The 20,348-nt window shown below is 38.3% G+C and overlaps 1 protein-coding gene across 6 annotated transcripts in view; it reads right to left on the bottom strand.

The window, feature by feature from the left end:
* trim36 (tripartite motif containing 36) overlaps window positions 1-20,348 on the bottom strand; it is a 36,891-nt gene that overhangs the window by 4,548 nt on the left and 11,995 nt on the right. For all 6 annotated transcript variants that reach the window (XR_015936026.1, XM_088629937.1, XM_088629934.1 and 3 more), the window contains 7 exons: window positions 19,585-19,928; window positions 14,778-14,924; window positions 13,773-13,868; window positions 10,089-10,342; window positions 8,097-8,218; window positions 5,527-5,820; window positions 796-1,093 (listed from right to left, as the gene is read on the bottom strand). Coding sequence is in view for 5 of the 6 variants with exons in the window: in XM_088629937.1 (XP_088486063.1) it covers window positions 796-1,093; window positions 5,527-5,820; window positions 8,097-8,218; window positions 10,089-10,342; window positions 13,773-13,868; window positions 14,778-14,924; window positions 19,585-19,928 (1,555 nt within the window). In the remaining variant the exon portion in view is untranslated. The remainder of the gene's footprint in view (window positions 1-795; window positions 1,094-5,526; window positions 5,821-8,096; window positions 8,219-10,088; window positions 10,343-13,772; window positions 13,869-14,777; window positions 14,925-19,584; window positions 19,929-20,348) is intronic.

Here is a 20,348-nt window from a genome sequence, read left to right as displayed (position 1 = left end):
CTTCAAGTGGGGAAAAAAAAAACAACTTAGATGAAAAGTAAACCGGATCAATGCTAAATGTTATTGTTGATTAAGCGGATTTGTTTTCTTGTTGTGACTAACAGGTGCCGAACAGTTTTACATCAGGATGTGGTTCTTCAGGGACTTTACATAAAGCAATAGCTCTTACGAGACGCACAGAAAATGCCCAAGAGAGATATTTCTTTTCAAGTTGCAAAGTTAATCAAGTTTGTTTCTAGGAAAATTAATGATGTCTGAATTGAAACATTTATATAATGCACTGTCGTCAGGTGGTTTCTAGTAAAAAGACTGTAATGAATACAAGTACAATATTCCTCTAATTCCCTTCACATACATATAAGATCGTCCGAGGTCCAGGGGTGCAGGCGGGAATCCAGACCTTTCTATTTGCTGGGATCTTAGCGATCACTAGTAAAATAGAGAGCATCTGGTGCTGAAGAACGTTTTGACACACAACGTTATCTCCTCCGCCTCCATAGGTAGGATTCCATTAAAACTTGCTCCCCAGCTTCGACGCTAGCATACCAAACATGTTGATCAGCTGGTTATGTCGGCAGGCTGAATAAAAGATATGCGTCAAAGTTTAATCTTACTGCACTTGGCCTAGCGATTGCAAATATAGGCAGTGCATAGAACACTCATCGTCTCGCAGCGTCTAACAAAGCTCGACCTTGCCTACAACTGCATGGGCCCTGTGGCGGTGTGGTTGCAGCGGGACAGCCCCAGCATTGGGGACGGTACCGACATGGAGGCTTCAGCTGGCGAGATGCTCACCTGGGGCTGCTCGTGTCCCGGGGGTTGTGGAACCACTCCTTCAGCTTCGTGTCCGAGGCCACGCCCACTTTCACCAGGTAGGAGCGGGGCTCCACTTGGAAGGCCCAGTAGTGCCTCCCCCGAGAGATGCCCGTGTCCCCAACGATATAGTCCAGGCAAACGTAACTGCCCATCTGGATTCGCTCCGAGCCCAGCAGGAGAGCCAGCCCCGCGACACTTTCCACCGAGTCCCGTTTCTTGCTCAAAAGCAGGCGCTCCGGGCTGAATCCACACTTGTCATCGAACAGGAAACTGAACACTGCAGACAAACAGAAGACAGTAGAACCTTCAGGTGTCTGACACACCGCCCCTGAAGATGTTCCAGAAAAGTAGGGTTTTGGTAGTGTAACTCCTACCACCATGGGTTCTCAGTTTTATTATCTGGTTGTCTTGTAGAAATTAGATCTAAGGCAGAACCCTGACAGATTCATACATACACCCCATCCTGTTAATGCTGCTCCTGTAACAAGCAGTAATAGTCTTGCCATTACATTGCACTGACTTCCATTGTCGAAGCAAGTTTGTGCAATGAGCATAAGAAGTGATTTATCAATCGGTAGCAAAGCAGCCCAGAAACCTCCCTCCACATAGGCAACAGTTTATTTATAGATTACTCAAAGCTGAGGCTCAGATTATTTTTAAAAGCAACAGGAGAAAAAAAATGGAGACAACAATAATTAAAAAGAAAAAAAATGATAAAGGGAATAATCAAATGAAACGAATAATGGAAATTGCAATTAAATGAAACTGGATTATGGAATAATCCATTCCTTTTAGAGCAAATTTGTTTAGAAAAACCATACACATAAACAGCAGCTTGGGAAAACAGAAACAGCTAACAGCAACTACACAATAAAAATACTTGTATGTAAGAATATATGTTGAAAAAGCAATCTACTTTAACAATTTAACGTATTGAAAGCAACAAACAGCTCCAGGCTAGTTCAGCTAAACTCCTTAATGACACAATGCCTGACTCCTTAATGCCATCTGTGCAATGCACACTATTTAAAAAAAAAAGGACAGTGACAAACTTAAAGTCAGTCATAAGTGATATATTAAAAAATTGGAAAATGTCACACAATGTTCTGGGTATTTTTGGCGTTATTCGAATCATTTTTGTCAAACACCAATTGTTAATGCCATTTAGTTTTTTCCTCAAAGTGAATTGGTAAATATTAAAAGCTGTACTCCTGCTACAAACACTCCTAGTCAGGAACTATTACATGGTATCATCCAAAGAGCCTTTTGACCTATTATAGGTAAGGGTAAACTTAGCTATGAATTAAAATTCTGACCAACAAATCCATGTTACTATAAACTGAAATTTTAAACAATAATATAGGTACAATAGGGCGGAGCGGTGGCTCTGTGGCTAAGGATCTGTGCCTGTGACTGGAAGGTTGCCGGTTCAAATCCCGCGGCTGGCAGTGGAATCCTACTCCATAATATAATAAAGCTAATAAAGCTAATAAAGAAACATTAAACTTTAAACATGAATACATACAATACTTTTCTGAACATGGCACTTATGTTTACAGCCCTGAGCTCCACATTAACACAGTGGGGGAGTTCTGATAAAAATAAATGAAACCATCGCATTGTTTGAGGTCTAGAGCACCAGGTGGGAATCCTGGCTTCTCCTTCTGCTGGGAGTTTATCAGTAAGCATTAAGATCGAGAGCATCTGGAACCAAGTACGTTTTGACACTCAACATTATCTCCTCCACTTCAGTAGGTAGAATTCCATGAAAACCTGCTTTGACACTAGAACATCAAACATAACCAGCTGATCTGCTGATCTGTCAACAGGCTGAATAAAAGGTATGCGTCAACGTTCATACTTATTGTACTCTGCTTAATAACTGGAAATGCATACACTGCATAGAACAACACAATCATTTCATTTGAATCAACCCTAGGTTCCCAATGACAATGCTGAAGCAACTTTGCATGTTTGTCAAATTCATCATCATGGTAACTTCAGTAGCCAGAGGCCCACTAAGTTACACTTTCCTTTACCTCATCACAATTAGTTCAGCTAGACTGTTTTGGTTCCATCTGACTGAAGAACATTTGTCCAATACTTCACATTACTTGCAGTTTGAACATTCAAGCAAACATCGAAACAAAGTTTGAAAATCAACAATGAATTACTTAAATTATTGTGAGCAAAAGAAAATGATTTGCAATTATTCAAAATAAGGCCTATATACACTGTAGATCAAAGAATTGTGACACCTTCTATCCCAAAATGATCAGACTTAAGAAGCTTGCGTGTAAAAAAAAAATTATAAAATAAAACACTAAAAGGATAAAGGTGTGAAGACAGAAAAATCACACATAATCCTAATTATGACAACTTTTAAAGGGCTCAAGAGTCAAGTCTCTCACATTTACACCCACTTCATCTCTTGTCAAACCATTTCAGACAATCTGAGTTACTTAATTTTGTTCACAAATGGCAGTCCCTGACACATGGGGAGGCTTAAAAGTATAATATTTTTTTAAAACTTTAGTAATTGTCACTATGTCCTGTAAAAACCTGCATTTCCAACTTCATTCATGTTTGGCCAGCATACCCACAATTATCTGGATTAAATTACTGGTAAACAAACCCCTCACATGCAAACCAAATTTTCCACATTAAATATTTAGTCTGTCACTCAGTAGCTACTTCAGTTTAAAATAATGCACCACAGCCTTCGATAGAAAAACAATACTAGCTTATTACGGTTCTTAAGATAACAATTCTGCTTTTAGCACAAATCGGAATTCCTTTTAAAGTGTGATAACTGCAATTCACCTTTTAATCTCCTTTATGTTTCTCTGAAGTGCTGCCAGAAATCAAAAAAGGTTTTATTCCACATGGAACATAGTGATAGACATGGAACTAATCTGATAGTTGTTTATCAGATTTCTCTTTCTGAACTGAAGTGAAGAGAAACATCCTTGTTAGGTGCTATGATCAAATTCAGGCTTGACAATGTGAGCAGCCGGGAGAATTGTTTTCACAAAAACATGCATGTACATCAATAATAAAGGCTGATGATAAATTAGGAAAACGGACAAACCAGCTTCATTTATCTGGCACTGGTTAGGAGACAAACTGAGCTGCTTCAGTGAGAGAATACCCAGTATGCAAGTTTAACATTAGAAATAGCAATATTTAAACTTCACAATTCACTTTAATACTACAATCTGCAAACAGCAGTTGAGATGCACTATGGTGGTTTCAGACACTGTGCATTTCAATGCTAACTGGCAAAAGATGTGGCAGTGTTCCCAAGCCATCACCATCAGCTTTTTACCAGCATGGAATTCCAGCTCATTAATAACCCACTGCTCATTTGCTCTTACAAGTCCTGAGGAATTAAGGAATTTGGATGTGTTTTTAAATTAATGAAATCTGGGACACTTTCCAGCCTTAGCTTAGAGCAAACCTGCCAAGCACAGAGATAAATATTATATATATATATCAATAAATAATGCAGCCCTGTCATTTGTCGGAAGTGTTTTAAAAGGCGTTTCAGAAAAACCCTTTTGTGTCTGAACAGGAAGTGTCCTGCTTGACAGAATCTACGCTTTGACGGCCTTCTGGAGCCTTCCACTGGCAGCCACTCTGTTCACCCTTCTTATCTCCCCCAGATTCAGTGAGCACTCCTCTCCGAGGCTACAGGCTTTCAAGGCCTTTCTGGGCCCCAAAGTGTCAAGGAAAGGGAATGTCTAGACTGAGAAATATAGCACAGCTTCTCCATCAGAAGCAAAGGGAGCCTTCCAAACTGCTGCTCTTCACTGTCCTCTACTGGGTGAAGTGTGAAATACAACTAAGAATAATTGCAGTCAAAACTTCCACAACATTCTCCATTTGATATAGAGAAAAGGATACTTAATGGAGGTTAACAAATAAAATCCAGTTCTGTATGAAAAGTAAATAATTTTTCCTCAAATTAGTTGATTTCTGTACACTGCCAAGATTGTGCATAAACCTGACAACGTTTCAAGTCGAGCCCATTCTCACCCACCCCAAGGAGTTAAAAGCATATTTATAATACTGTAATCAACTCTGTAAGATAATAGTTAAATGGTACATATACATGCTTGAGTTTAAAAAAAATCAAATCTAGTCAAGAAAAAGGAGTGGTTTCAAAAAAAAAAACCAAGATGTATTAGGCCGGTATCTGAACACACCAGTCAGAAATTCTTCCACTTTTCCAATGGAAAAAAAAAAACTCAATTCACAAAGTTATGCAAGAAAAACCCAGCAGCAACCAATCATGATCATTTTCTGATCAATCTGACAATATAGAGGGTCTTCAGGAAATGAAGCAGAGCAGAGAGTGGTTTCAATTGTCTGAAAGTGATACTTCACAAACCTCATTAGCTTAAATACCTCTGCTGAAGTACTTTCAGGTCAATCTGGAGGCCTCAGTCAATATCTAAGCACTCTGCTAGATCCAGTAATACACAAGGCAAAGCATAAAAGATTGATATTCATCTGTTAATGGTCATGTAGCTTCTTAAGTGATTGTGGATAGAATTGCTTCCATTAAAAAAGGCTATATCAGACAAAAAGAAATTTCAATCCATATTACTGTATTTATAACTTTTTAGAACTTTTAGATTCTGCATTTAATCCAGGATAATAAAGCAGTAGACACACATTTAACTTGGTAATTGAAGGATTACCCACCTGGCGCTGGTGGTGTATGAAAGGCCACTTCTCGGCTGTAGGGACTATAAACAGAGTTGCGGCAGCTCCGAACCCTGAAGGAATACATGCTGCTGGAGTCGAGTTCACAAACAACTTTGCTGTTCCCGTACACCTTGTCACTGCTCTGCCAGGAGGTCTCCTCTTCATTATCCAGCTTCTTGTACTCCAGGACGTAGTGGTCAGTAGGGGAAGAGTCCTCTGGCAGCAGCCAGCAGATCAGTCCTTCATTGTAGACGCGACTCAGAGACTGGTCAATGACTGGCACATCAGGAACTGAGAGAGAAGAAAAACTGTAAGAAAAGCTCTGGACTGCAGACTAAGAACACGCATATTAAAAAACACACCTCTTTAACTTTATATATTTATGTCCAATTAGCCAGTTAAATCTGAGTTTTTTTTTCTTTAAAAGTATTAAAAAGATATCTTCATAAATTAAGTACGTGCACATGTGAATATATTTTTCCAAAAGTCGTGCTGTTGAAAATCATGAATCCTTTGTCCTTTGTGAATGAGGTGCTCTTGCCAGAGCTCCATGCTGAAATCACCTTAGACATGGTTGCTCATGACACATCAGCAAGTTGAGAAAGAGGTCATTTTTGCGCATGACCCTGAGCAAACTTGGATGTTATTATCTACATCATACAGCTACATTGGTGTGCCATATACTCGGTGCATCATTTATCCAGGAGTTTCTATTTGTTTGTCCACCAACCATAATTGATATAAAACAAATTACTATTACTGGCATTATTCTCAGAACTGTATTTCCAAGAGCCTCAGATACGTAAATCCCCCTTCATATTAGGTACACTTTTTTTAAAAAACAAGTAACTCATGTCTAAAACTTTGGAAATGAATTGTGAACATACAATACAGAATGGCATGTTATAAATGTGTTTAAATCACAACTTCCATGAATAGTTCTAGGTGGTGATGCAACAGAAATGGACAAGAATATTCATTTTAGTCAGTGTACAGGCCGTTATATAAACAACCTAAAATCATACTGAATAATTGTACTCCTCCTTTACTGGTGTTTATGTGTCGATTATTCTGGAGATGTCAAAAAAACTAACTGAAGTTCTAGTGTGTCTTGCTGCTTTCAAAGACTGCATGTAGTTGCAAAAACATGGCTCTTTATTTCTTTCTTTTGTTGCAATGCTTTGATTGAGGTAAGAGGATTAAACTGCTTTCAGGTAGAAATTAATGGTTGGCCATGTCTGTCAGCTCTCTCCAGCAGTCTGGAATCCTTGATTTTGCAAATTAAAAGACCAGACAGGATATAGAAGAAAATTATACCATTTGATTTGTTTCTCTTTTCATTTATAATTAATTAGTTTGCAGACTTGGCAATGATGCCACAGCTGTCTTGGGGTTATTTTCCAGCACAGAAGGCATCATTCACTGCTAGTTAAATACAATAGAAACCAATGGATACTTGCCTGGAATTCTAGTGTAGCCAGTTTAGTGTGTATCCAAAAATAAACTAGTTAATCTTTAAACAGAAATAATAGCATAAATATAATGACATTTATGATATTTAATTTAAACTGGGATTTGTTACAGAACACTATATTAAGCTCATGATATTACAGGCTGGATCTCACTCAAATTGTGAAGTTTTAAATGTTTTTCCACCGAAAATCAAACTGGCAGACGATACATTTGTTTTTTAATGGTCTATTCCTGAACTTCAAGAACATATCTAAAATACCTCAGAAAATATTTCGCCTTTAAATACTAAATGTTTTACAAAGACAGGAGCATATGTAACCCACGTTTCAATCCACAAGGCATAAATGTATCATTTGTGTTGGTTTGTCCTTGTCGGAAAACCTTGCTTGAGAATAGGACGTCACTTCTCAGAGCTCCAGAGAGTGTTCTCGTGTAACCCTGCTGATCAGTCTCAACCCCTGTGCTCTGGGGTAGCCATCGAAAATGGACTAGAGAGCACAGATTAGGCTTTGCGCCCATGTTGTCTTAGCTTATCACGAGGAATCTCAGTAAAGATTCACAATCGCGCCAGTCGTGGTTCTTTTGCAGGATGAGACAGCTAAAAGCTAATTTTGATTAAGCCGATTAAACCTCGCACTGCATTACTCCTTTGTACGCACAATAGATTAATTGGATTTTATTTTTAAAAATCATCTTCCCCTTTTCCAGGGAAACCATTTTAATACCACTTACCCTTGACTCTTGCCCTAGATTATAAACATTCATTAACCACAAATAGTTGAAATATGAAGTAAGTTTGCTATGTCTGACCTTTATCTGAACAAGACTGCCAAAAGGTGGCACATAACATAATCCAAATAATTAAAAAGATATGCAATAGCTTCTGATATGTACAATACATGTGAAATTCCCATATTAAGAAAACTAAATATCTTTTAGCCTTATTTAATTAAAGTGCCTCCAGCAGTGCAGACACAAGCAGGCTGAAAAGAATTTGATGACTAAGGAAAACACTCACAGCAGTAAAGTCTGGTTAAACAGATTTAAAGACATGCCAGAACTCCGAGCCGAAAGGTATCCAAGGAAAGTCTTACCTCCTCTAAAGCACATATCCTTCAGCATATTCTCTTCCTTGGAAACATCCAGCGCAAAGTCCTCAAAGGTAGGGTCTGCAGCTGGATGGAAAGTCTTCAGGGACTCAGTAGCCTTCTGGATTCTAAAAGACGAGACAACAGCATTTCGGTTTTTTGACAGACCTAAAGAGGTTTCAGATGTGATGACATGGTTCCAAAACCAGAGGTAAAATAAAAATTGCACATCCTAATATAAAGGAAGGATAACAAATTTCAGCTAATATAAGCATTTAGTAATACAAAAACTAGAATCTAAAAACTATGCATGAAAAATTACAATATTAAGGTCTTGAATTCATTAAACGAACTAGAAGACAGAGGAATGGAATGCAAGAATAAATAATCCTCAAACGTACACTTCACAATCCCATCAGAACTATATTTTGATGCACAAGGCAATGAAAATTAGTAAACTGAAAATAAGCATTCAATTTCTTGCATGGTGATCATAGCAGCAAGCAAGGATAAGGCATCAGTTTGCCACTGAGAGATCAATTATAGGATTAAAGCAAAGAGCATCAGGGCTATAACTGTACTGAGAGTTCAATCAAGTCTTGGAGCAGCTTCCATTATTCAAAAGCACATGGTTAGACAGTTGCCACGTGTAATACATGAAAAAAAAGATTAATAGGTGTAGCCCAAATATTCAAGGATGTATATCTTTACGATCACTGTTAGCAGCAATATGCACAACTTGCTTACACTACATAATTTCACAAATAAGAAAAGTGCATATATCCACTGTCTAGCTCTGGTTCACTGTTAACTTTTAAATATAACATGAAAAATCATTGGAAATCAAGAAACTATCAAGCCATTATCTGCCTGTATGTTATTTTAATTATTTTCAATTTTTAAGCCATTCATTAGGACCCTGCCCATCTCCAACACAAAAGTCTAGATTGCCTACATCAAAGCACTGATTTAAAACTGGGCATCACCATGACTAGAATTATGTGACTCACGTGAAGATAAAAACGTATTGTGTTTGTATCGGTAGTAGTGTATTAGAAAAATGTTTTGGGACACCAGGCAATTTAGATGGGACCCTATCTCCTGCTCACGTGTAAGGAACTGAACCGTCGTGCTTCATCTTATTTGATGGGATTACTGCATTACTATAGTCCGACACTTAATCCAAGACCTGCTAATTCAGGTCCTCTTACTATACCAAAGATCAGGCTCCACATAATGGGTGACACAGCTTTCTCTTGTACAGCTTCCCATCCGCAGAACTCACTGCCCGGATACATTAAAGGCTCTGTGACCGTTTCTAAAATCACTTAATTTCATTATAGCTTTTAAAAGTACCATTTTGCTTAATTCGGTTTTATTGGGTCAATTAGCTGTGCTCCTCTTCTACTAATGTGCATTACACTTGCACCATTTTACAATACTTTCAAAGCTTTTTTATAAAGCACTTAAAAAATAAAACCCATCAGCCTGATAAATTTTAGATTAAAATGTTCTTTTCCTTCCAAAGTCCGTTATCAGTGGTTACTTGCAGGGACACTATGTTTTACTATAGCATCTCCTTATTAGCAGAGATGACACAGCTTTAAAAAGCAGATCACAGAAAACAGTCATTGACCTAAGGAACAAGTTAAAGGTTAATTCCATGCTGAAAAGAGAAGAAAGGAAATGCAACGTTTCGGCTGTGGAGCCTTCCTCTGGTGTCTCAGGAGTGTCCAATCCCATCCAATGTGCCTACACAGCACTCATGACAAAGTATATGGTGTGAATATACTGTGGAAAGGTCTTTAATAAATTCACTCGACTTCCCAACTATAGTGACTACACTTCAAAATAAATTGACATTGGACATCTTCCCTTAAGTACATAAACCCAATTTAAAAACATGGGAAAATGCATATTAAATGTAACCTTTCCTGAATGAACTTCTGAAGGAAAGCAGTTAAGAGATGAAACCAGTTTAACCATCTCTTTCCTAACCTGGTGTGCAGTTGCTTTGCAGTCTGGACAAAGCAGGACTGGTCCGTTTCCTTCAGCACTTCCTGGGCATAGCCTACCAGCCCACTGTTCTCCAGCATGCCCTGGTACTCCTCCATCTGACTGCGCAGCTTATCCAGACGCCTGGTCTTCGAGACCTCAATGGACTTCAGCATGTCCGTCTTCCTCTCTTGAATGATGTCAAAGAGGCGCTCAAAATGCTCATTGACTTGCCTTTCTGCTTGCTCTCCATTTTCCTAAAACCAAATCCCAGCCATTGCGAGGAATTAAAATGCGAGACATACTTATTGCTCTGACATTTCTGAAGCTTAGCAGATCTCGGCAAATAGAAGACAACAGAAACATGAGATACAGGGGGAACAAAAACCTAAAGCAAACTAATCCAGCACAGTAACAAAGACTTTAAAAGGAGGTCAACAAATCTTTTATCACTGATACCTAACCTTGGTCTGAGAAATGCAGCTCTAGTTAGAACAGTCTCCGAGTCCTAAATTAAGGTAACCTAAATAAAACATTAAGGTTTGGCCTAAATTAAACTTTTACTAGCTGGCCTGGTACAAATTTAGCATAACAGCTCCTGATGCATCTTTACATTCTCCCTAATTGTTGACTTTTATAAATTTACCTTTTTTTGTACAGGTTCTTTGACATCTTAAAAATTTCTCCACTAAAAACCTTGAACAATCAGGTTTTGTAGCACCATTTCAAATCTTGTAAATGCTACTGTAAAATTGTACAACTTGTTTGTGTACTGCACCTCTCTCCTGATCTGCACTGATAATGTATACATAATTTATGAGCTGCTGTAAAGACATGCATAAATGATTGCACTGGGAGGCACGAGGCGAACCAATGTGTAACATGAAGATTCCTTCAGCTGTTATCCTATGCCACTGTCCCAGTTCTGGAAGTGCACATCACAATGAAAAACATCAAAATCTCAAAATATAATTTCCCTAAAGTTACATTTACAGCAGTTGTTGTGTGTAGTTTACCACACATTGACTAAAGCAAATGATTACGCCATGCTTTTCATACCCTTGAGCAAAACTGAACTGTAAATTAAGGCCTTCTATAACAATTCACCGACCCCTGTTATTGTTAATAGGGATATTAGCTACTCAGGTTCTCTACTCCTGTTGGATGATGACCATAATCATTATTTCTCAAAGATTTCGGCAGAAACGGAACTGTCTGGCTTGTTTAACTTTAGTAAAAATATTTTAGATGGCATTGTGATGGGATTTCCTCTTCAGGCCCATCTTGATATTTCCACGCACTTTTGGACAGCTAGGATCAAAGGTGCCAAGCAAGTGGACAGAGGAGGCTTGAAGTCTGGCCACTTGTTGCATGGGGGGTTCCCTGGAGGCAGTTTGACCATCCTTTAGGGGTCCTAGGAAGGGTGTTACACTAAAGGGAGAATAGCTATTTTTATCCTGGCACTGTATTTGTGAAAAATTGCTTTTCAAAAAGAGTAGCTTGAAAAAGACACTACGGACAACAGTCTTGTTTTCAGCAAACGTTTAGTCTTTTTCTACCGTATCAGATTGTTAGTGACATCAACTAAAGATTATGTTCTTTAAACTCAGTTCTGTTTTGGCTTTTTATTCACCCCCCAGTTATGAACTCAATGTAACCCTTAGGTCTTGTTGATAAGATTAAGTACGTTGTACAAAATCGACCACCATGCTGATAAATAGCTCAACATCACAAACACGACCCTCAACTGCAACTGATGCAGAGTGTGTTAACTTTAGTGTGAATTAACTAAATCTTTATATTGGTGGTAGGGAACAATTTTGATCTTTGTCCTGAAAAAAAATATGGCTTGAAATTATTACTTGTAATGACAAATCATCTCATCTTTGAAAATCTAAGCATTTTAGAAAGATTAATATTTTTACCTTACATAAATGACATTTCAGATAGCCATTTGAAAACACACAAATCCCTATAACATGCAGTAGGCCTAAAAGAAAAGTAACAAGGCTGCAAATACAAACACAGAGAAGTTCATGTATAAACTTGCAAAGATTCCTTTGAAATAACAGATTTCCTACATCTTTCCTACCAGAAGCATTTAACCGTAATTCTTTAAGTGATTGGATTCAAAAAGGTTTCGCTTAATGAAGATGATTGCCTTCATATCAGACATTGTCCAGACTGATTTAAGTCTCAGGCACATCTCTATTTTTGCCTAGGAGGCTGTACCTCAAGTTCACTGTTGAATCTTTCCATGATGTATATTGTTTTTTGGGGTAACGACAAAAAAGAATGACTCGAAAACTTCATTTAAATCATCACTAATTCAAAATGATGGAAGAGAAAAGTTCCATACAAGGTAACCATTGACAGAGTCGCCTTAGCTTCCAGGCACAATGCAAATCCCCCAAACCTGTTACCTTCAGCAGGCAAATTCTTACTGTTCCCATTATAAACTACACAAACCAATATTTTTCATACAGAAATTATTCAAAATAATAGCTAACCTATTGCTTATTCTTCCAGCATGAGAAGCCCTCTGACTTATCTTGATTTACATGCATTTGCGTTATGGCACTTCCTCTTCTATTTTTAGCGCTGGGTACAGACATACTTTCTGCTTAGGATTTTCTTTGTACTGGATTATGCACACACTGATGAAAAGTCTAAGAAACTGAAAGCCATCAAAATCCAAGTTTTCTTTTTAACATTCTTAAGCTAGTGCAGTCTTTCAGTGGATTTTCAAGGATAGATTCATAGCTAAGATATGCAAGACTGAGGTTCCTACTTCTTCCCCACTATTAAATTATAATTGATTATTGTAAAAGTAGAACATGAACAAGTACAGCCAACATATAATGCTCATCCAATAAGACTATGCACTATAAAATATATTATATTTACTCCTATGCAAAGTAACGTAGAGGCCAGATGCACATACTGTAGGCATAAGCTCTGTGGTTGCTCAAGCAATCACAATATTTTGTAGATGATACCAATATTTTAAATGGGTGTACAATACAACTGTTATAAAGCAGTTGCAAAACACACTAAAATAAGCACTAAATGCAATTTTGTTTTCCGTATTCATGAAAATTTGTTTCACTGAATGCTGAAGACATGTTCTCCTTAACAATATTATGAAGCCTTCATTGATGGTAGGAAATGTTTTATTAATGTTAATACATGCTAAGTTGAGAGCCCCATATAATACTGAAAAGCTGACATCTATGACTATACAGCACATCACAAATGAGATCAGCTCCTTGATTCTGCAAGGAAAGCTAAACATTTCATCACACACAGCCTGCAAAGACAATAAGTCTGCAAATCAAATGTACTTTTGAAATTATAACTTCACAAAAAATGCTAAGGAAACAGTTAAGTTATTTGCACATAAATGTTGAATGTGAACTCTTATGTAGAATCCATTTAAATTTCACTTAGAAAGCTTAATATTACCTAGAGCAGTTGCCATTCATTGAGGGAATATATTGTCATCACAACTTTGTTTTACGCATCTTATTCCTTGAATATTTCTTTGGAAATGTACAGTATATATACCGGTATATCATTAAACAGCCAAAGAAATTAGGACCAAATTACTTTTGGGCTTTTAGAAGAAAAAGCCTAGGAAAGAGTGCCAATATGGTATTCTGTATCAGTATTCAATGAGATTCATACCTCTGTCTGATTAATCAAAACCGACAGCTCAGTGATCTGGGTCTTCACTTGGTCCTCTTTGCTGATTAGGTAATGGATACTCTTGGATAGTTTCTCCTGTTGGCAAAGAAGAACATCAGGATATGGAACTCACATTGGAGGAAACCTGATCATTTTGTTGAAGCTGCACAACATAGGGACAGATCTATATTGTTCTGCACACCACTGATAACACAGGAAACACGAGAATCTCAAAAGAAAATGAGGAAGTTTAAGAAATAAACTGGGTCACAATACACGTCATATACATCATTCAATTAAATAATCGACTAATTACTAAACAAATGGGCTACCAGGGTCAAATGGTCTTCTCTTGTTTGTAGCTGCTATTGTATTCTTAGGAATGAGCTGTCAATAGTAAGGGTCATATTAAATTGCAAAACGAGGGAAGAGATCTCTGAAACCCAACCACCCACTGAAACTATTCTTACAGTTGTGAATCTGTAAACATGTAGCACATGGTAAGCTCTTAGTCTGAACCGTAGGTTTATCACTGAAACCAGTGTTTATCTGAAAGCTGTCTAAGAGGTATTTGATGGTAATCGTAATTCATTTTCTTTTCCCCCACCATGGGAACACACAGCTTTTTATTTACAGAGATCCAGGTTATACAATAAATTAAAAAAAACACAAATAGCACAGGAAACTACATGCACAAACCCATTAACTGAGGGCAGGACTGTCTAGGTATGTTTTCTTCATTGTGCAGTCACCCAGAAAGACCTAATGGAAGTTGCTTGTATGGTTTGGAGTACGACTCAAAACGTGGCAAGACGCACAAAATATGACTTCCAAAGTGATAAAACGGGAATGAGATTTGGGAATTCTTAACAGCCTGCAGGGTTTGTAATTTGCACATGGGTTGCAATTTCAGATGACAAATGTGCTTCTGAAAGTGCAAAATTGATTAATATCAACATGATGATGCATTTATTAACTTTCATGTTTTCATTTTAGAGAGCATACCTTAAGAATCTTATAGGCATTGGTCATGGATGTGACTTTATGGTTGGCATGAGAGCCGCCGAGTTTACAAAGATGACAAACGGGTCTTCGGCAAACTTCACAGTACATGTTGACTTTCTCCATTTCATGTTCTGGACACATCAGCACCTTAAAAAATAAATTTGGAGAACAAAAGCAGATATTCCTGAGAAATTTTAATCAGGTTAAAATACAAGACTAGATGCATGCAAACGTACTCACTTGTAAAACATATTCTAGATCAGCCCAAAGCCAAATGCCCTAAATTCCTAGAAGATATCAAACTTGAAAAAAAGGGATCTTTGCAGACACTCTGAGACACAATGATCATTGTGCAGTTTTTCTCCCCTCCGTTTTTGGGCATTTCAATTATTTCAGCTTCATGCACTAAAATAAATACAAGTGAGCAAAATTATGAGAATAATGGTCTGCTTTCATATGATTGCTCAATCTTTGGGTGTAAAGTATTTTTGAATAAAGGCTTGTGAAATACAGGAGGTGGCTAAGCAGTCCATAGTTTTAGTAGTAAATAAAAAATATTCAGCAATCTGTGTACCCGATATGATTCTCTTCATTATACTCAAATTAAGCGCTTTGCAGCCTAAAGAGGAAACAAAACTAGGCTCCATTTGCCAGCATGCAGACAATGAGCCTTGCTTTTTAATTGCTCTTGATTATGCAGCAGATGCATATTGGCCTGCTGCTAAAGTCCCCCAATTGCCAAATAAGACATTTTCAAAACAATTCAAGTCTCTCTACTTTTACGTCCCTCACAGAATGACATTTATACAACAAATTGCAATACATGCAAACATCATTTTAAAAAAGATAAAACTGGAGACAAGGATTATTTACATTTCCAGTGAAGTTCCATGCTTGCAAACATCGTGTAACTAACTTTTAAAGTACAACAACAATGGTGACATTTGGATTGAATCTCATTTTCCAGAGTAGGATTCACCGAGTGTGCTGCAACAGTTCTTAAACTATACAATCTTGAACAGACAATAACCCTAAACAACTTATGAATAAAACAAGAATCCAAGTACAAAGCTTTTACTATATACTAGTGACACCACACAGGGTCAGGCATAGTATTCTACTAACACTAGAAGTTAACTAACACTTTGAGGGTTCTCCCCATACACACACCAGGTAAGGTCAGAGCTGTACAATCATCTCACCAGATGACCTGAGCTCAGGATTCCCAAAGGGCTGGCATTCAGGATCAGTCTGTCAGGCTGCTGGGGCTCTCTCTGCTCACTGTGACCCCCGTGTACAATTTGTAAAAAGACTGCTTTGGAACCAGTTCAGAAAAAGAACAATCTGGTATATACCAGAGGAGTGTCTTGATCCTTGAGGCTGAAGGGACTACATATTTCAATCTTGAACAAAAAGAGTTGGGACTGAAATGTTAAAAATCTTCAAAGGCATTTCATAACCCCATGGACGTCTTCAGAATCAATGAAACATGAACCAAAAAAAAAAAGGAAATTAAGGGAAGAAGTGCATTTAATGCTAAGAAAATACGAAGGTATTTTAGAAAAAGGGATGTGGGAGTCTAGGAAAAACCTAGTCAACCGTGTTGTCAAGGATGGCTCTCTTTCAAACAGCTGGATGATGTTCTCAAACCACTAAGCTTCTAAAAATCAAAAGTGAGTACGATGGACTGAATGGCTTCTCATTTCATTGTCCCCTGTACACAGTGAATATAAGCCTACAGGCTTACTGAAATAAATGAAGAACATTTTCTTTTGCCTCCCACAGCACTTGGAGGATGAGACAGATGCAAGCCACAGTTAAACGCCCTGCCGCAAGAAGGCTCTGAGGGTGAAGCCATACTCTAGAGAACAGGTTGTCAAAGGTCACATATGGTTAAACCAATAAAGGTTTACTGTACAGTACAAGTTGAGTACTTGGTAGTTTAAGTCCCCAAGAAGTGGCCAAACATTCAAGCATATTCATGCACACTCAGCACTGGTAGTACCCTTGATTTTATATACAACATCAGACCCCACTCAGAGTGCTATAGTTCTGTCGTCTATAACTAAAAGCCAAAGTGCTCGTACAAATGATGCCAGGCTCTACTGTGAGCAACAATCCTAAAAATAGGATTGAGTCATGAAAATAAAAGACATCTTGAAAAAGACATCGATAAGGCATCCAGTTCTTATATACATCATTACAAATAATTACCAACAACAAGTACTTTATTACTGTTCTTACAAACTAAAGTATTAACCCTAACAAAGATGCAATAATAATATCTGGATGACACTGTAATATCAAAATATGATTTAACAGGTTTAAGGAGGTAAACAAGATCTTAAAATAACACTATGGTGTTAAAACATTTATCTGCCCATATAAAGCAAATGTGTACTTTTTCATTTGAAGAACTGGAATATACTAAAATTTCATCTACCCATCTTTACTCTGCCCCATACAGGGCAGTGCAGCCGGTTTATCTTGAGGTTATCGAAAGGTAACTGAGCCTTTATCAGAAGCTCACAGAGACAAAGCACTACACCTTGACCACGGTGATCAACAGTTTAGCTCAACAATCTGCTCTAGACAGATGTCTCCCTCTCGGGGCCACAATGGTTTATGGAGGCTGCAGCTCTGTGATATTACCTACTGATCAAACACATGCAGTGATCTTGAAGATGAATGTGCCATTGAGAGTAGACAAGATCCATAAATTTTCCATTTTCAGTCAAATGTAGCAATGAAGCGGTCAAAGAGCGATAAAAAAAAACAATACAAAGATTTTCTAATTGTCAATCTCACTGGCAGAATACAAGGAGTGATTACAGTCATCTGCTACATTGCTGGGTAAGAGTATAGTTATATCAGAATTATGCAGGCACCATAAAATTCTTGTTCAAAGTATTTCATTATATTGTTTAAAGGCCAATCTCCAATGATCATCGGTTACTACAAATGGCATTTGCTTTGCTTTCTTTTGTTTGTAGAACATTAACAGCTGAAACTCAGCAAAAAATCCAAACAGTTTAGCTCTGTCAAGGCCAGCTGCCGTCTTCAATTTTCTCGAGTGATTATTCTAATTGACCTACTGGCGGATTTCTTACAAAACGCCGGCAAAACTCTGGGAGACAGAAGCCCATAGATGTACATTTCAGGTGATGGAATAGCAAAGTAAAAGTCCTGTACAATACCCAGAGGAGGAATTCACAAAAGACGTATGCCTGCATGTGAATCTTTTTGCAACCACTTATTTGACAATCCAGTCAATGCAAAGGAAAAAAAAAACAAAGAGAATCAAGGTGATAAAAAAAATAAATTTGCAGGCTTGCTACAGATTATGGATGTGTGCTGTCAGACAACCAGATGGCCAGATCTGATGTCCAGACGGAAATCCCATAGTTGAGTAATGGAAGAGGGATCTTATTACGGTAAAATCACTAACTGCAGCCTGAATGCGTTCTAAACAATCTGTTCATGTCACAAGTGCATCCTAATCAATGTTAAATTAAAAGTTTTAATATTTCTTAATTATCATTTGAAGTAAAATATTTGTTTCGTAGAAGATCATGATTATTTTGAGCAAACCATGCTCTATGATTAAGATCAGCAACTAGCTATCCAAGCAAAGAACTAAGGAAGCACACATGGCAAAGGGACTGATACAAAAAGCAGGTCAGGCCTGAAAACACGCAGCAGCAGGAGCAAAGTAACACCCTGTCCGAGCACATCTGGAACAGAGACGATTACAAAGGCTCCTGGAGAAACCGCAGGTCAGGAACAAAGGTCTCAATTCGGTTTAAAAATCAACACCAACTGCCATCTGACAAGTAGGATAAGAACACATATAAATCAAACTGGCAAAGAAACTGCAGCGACATGCTCCAAAAAGGATACAATATTCTCTTGCTCCATTTGAGCACATCTCCTTGCAACGCATACCTTAGAACTCTAGGTTACAGGCTGTAGATGTTGAAAGGCTACTTGAATTCAGGAATTCAATATTGCCACCACAACTGCACTGGTTAGAAACCCCCTTTCAGTTTAAAATGTGAAAGAAATCACTTATTGTAAAGTGAGCATTAACAGTCTATATTACAAAACAGAAACTACCGATATATTTTTTGCAACCATTTGCATCAATTTCTACTGCATAAACATCTGATAATACAATAACACACACAGGAGGGGGAAATGATAACTCTTTTTGAAGGTGTTCCAATTTATCCTTTCTGTAACTTACAGGCCTAGAAACATGGCACAACCCACCGATCCATTATTGGAAAGCTACTGTATGTACTCCTGGTTAGGGATTCTGACAACCTGGAGACAAGCCAGTGGGCACAGGTACAAGCCAGGACAACAACCCGGACAGGACACTAGTTCATTGCAAGATACACACAGGCATACAGGAACAATTCAGCTACACCCATTAGTGTAGCCAGCATGTCTTTGGGAGGCACCAGAGAACCCAGAAAAAGTCTGTATACAGTCCCCTCAGAATACATATCCCAGTTTATTAAAATTAGTACCCAGCCAAAACCTAACTCCTTACAATTGTACTACAATTGTAGTGTTAAGCAAGTATTCCTAAAGGCCACACAGATGCCAAACTGCCAAGTATGAATCTTCAATGACAGGAATACTAGATATCAGCTCTGCTTTGCCAGAAAAAAATCAAAACTGTATATGACAGCTCTGAAGCAAACCAGTGCTGGGCTTTCCAGATACTAGGGGGCACACTGATTAAACCATTACTGTACACTGGACTTCGTGGGTTAAAGGGCGTGATAGTGACTAGTACCTTGGGTCTGAAGTTGGTGGTGGGGCCCACATACTCGTGCTGGGCTTTAGGAGTTCCCCAGGGGTGGTGCACCTTGAAGCACTCGTTGCAGTAGCTGGCCTTGCAGTCCATGCAGCTCTTGGTGGCCTCCTGGGGAGGCGCTTTGCACAGGTTACACATGATGGCCACAGCAGCTCGAGCGGCTTGCCTGTACCTTTCCACGATGGCCTCCAGGGTGAAGTTTCGAAAGAGCATGCTGATACCTCGCTCGCCGAGATCGATACCGTGCTGGCATCCCGGACAAGGAAACATGGTAATCCGAGGAGTGAGGGAGTTGCGTTTCCATCCTGACGGGGTACTTGACCCTAATTACACAGAACAGTGAAAGAACAAATCAGAGGGGGAGAAGGAGTATAGAAACAGGGGCTATAAAACAACATTCTCAGGCACCTCAGCTGACCAACTCTTTCACGCAGGCTTTTATAGACAGAAAGGGCTTTTAGTAGTCAGTGATCTGACCCAGGGAACGCACACCGATTAGAAGAGATGTAGTTAACCTGATTTTCAAGAGTTAACTTTCCGGTTTCTTTATGATGAAAATTAAAGAAAAAAAACCTCCAGGCTGAAAACTACAGTATGTTGAATTTCAATGAAGCATTGTTTCCAGAGGGTGTGTGTGTGTCAGGTGGGGGTGTCAACAATGCCTGAAGTAATATGATTACTTCTCATCCTCCAAAGGGGCTTTGGCATTGTTTAAAACAACAAATTAGAAGGTCTTAAGGCAT

The sequence above is a fragment of the Lepisosteus platostomus genome, chromosome 4, assembly GCF_059453375.1.
Source record: "Lepisosteus platostomus isolate fLepPlt1 chromosome 4, fLepPlt1.hap1, whole genome shotgun sequence".
NCBI lineage: Eukaryota > Metazoa > Chordata > Actinopteri > Semionotiformes > Lepisosteidae > Lepisosteus > Lepisosteus platostomus.
Note: the sequence above shows the minus strand (reverse complement) of the source record. Positions and strands in the feature narration are given on the sequence as shown.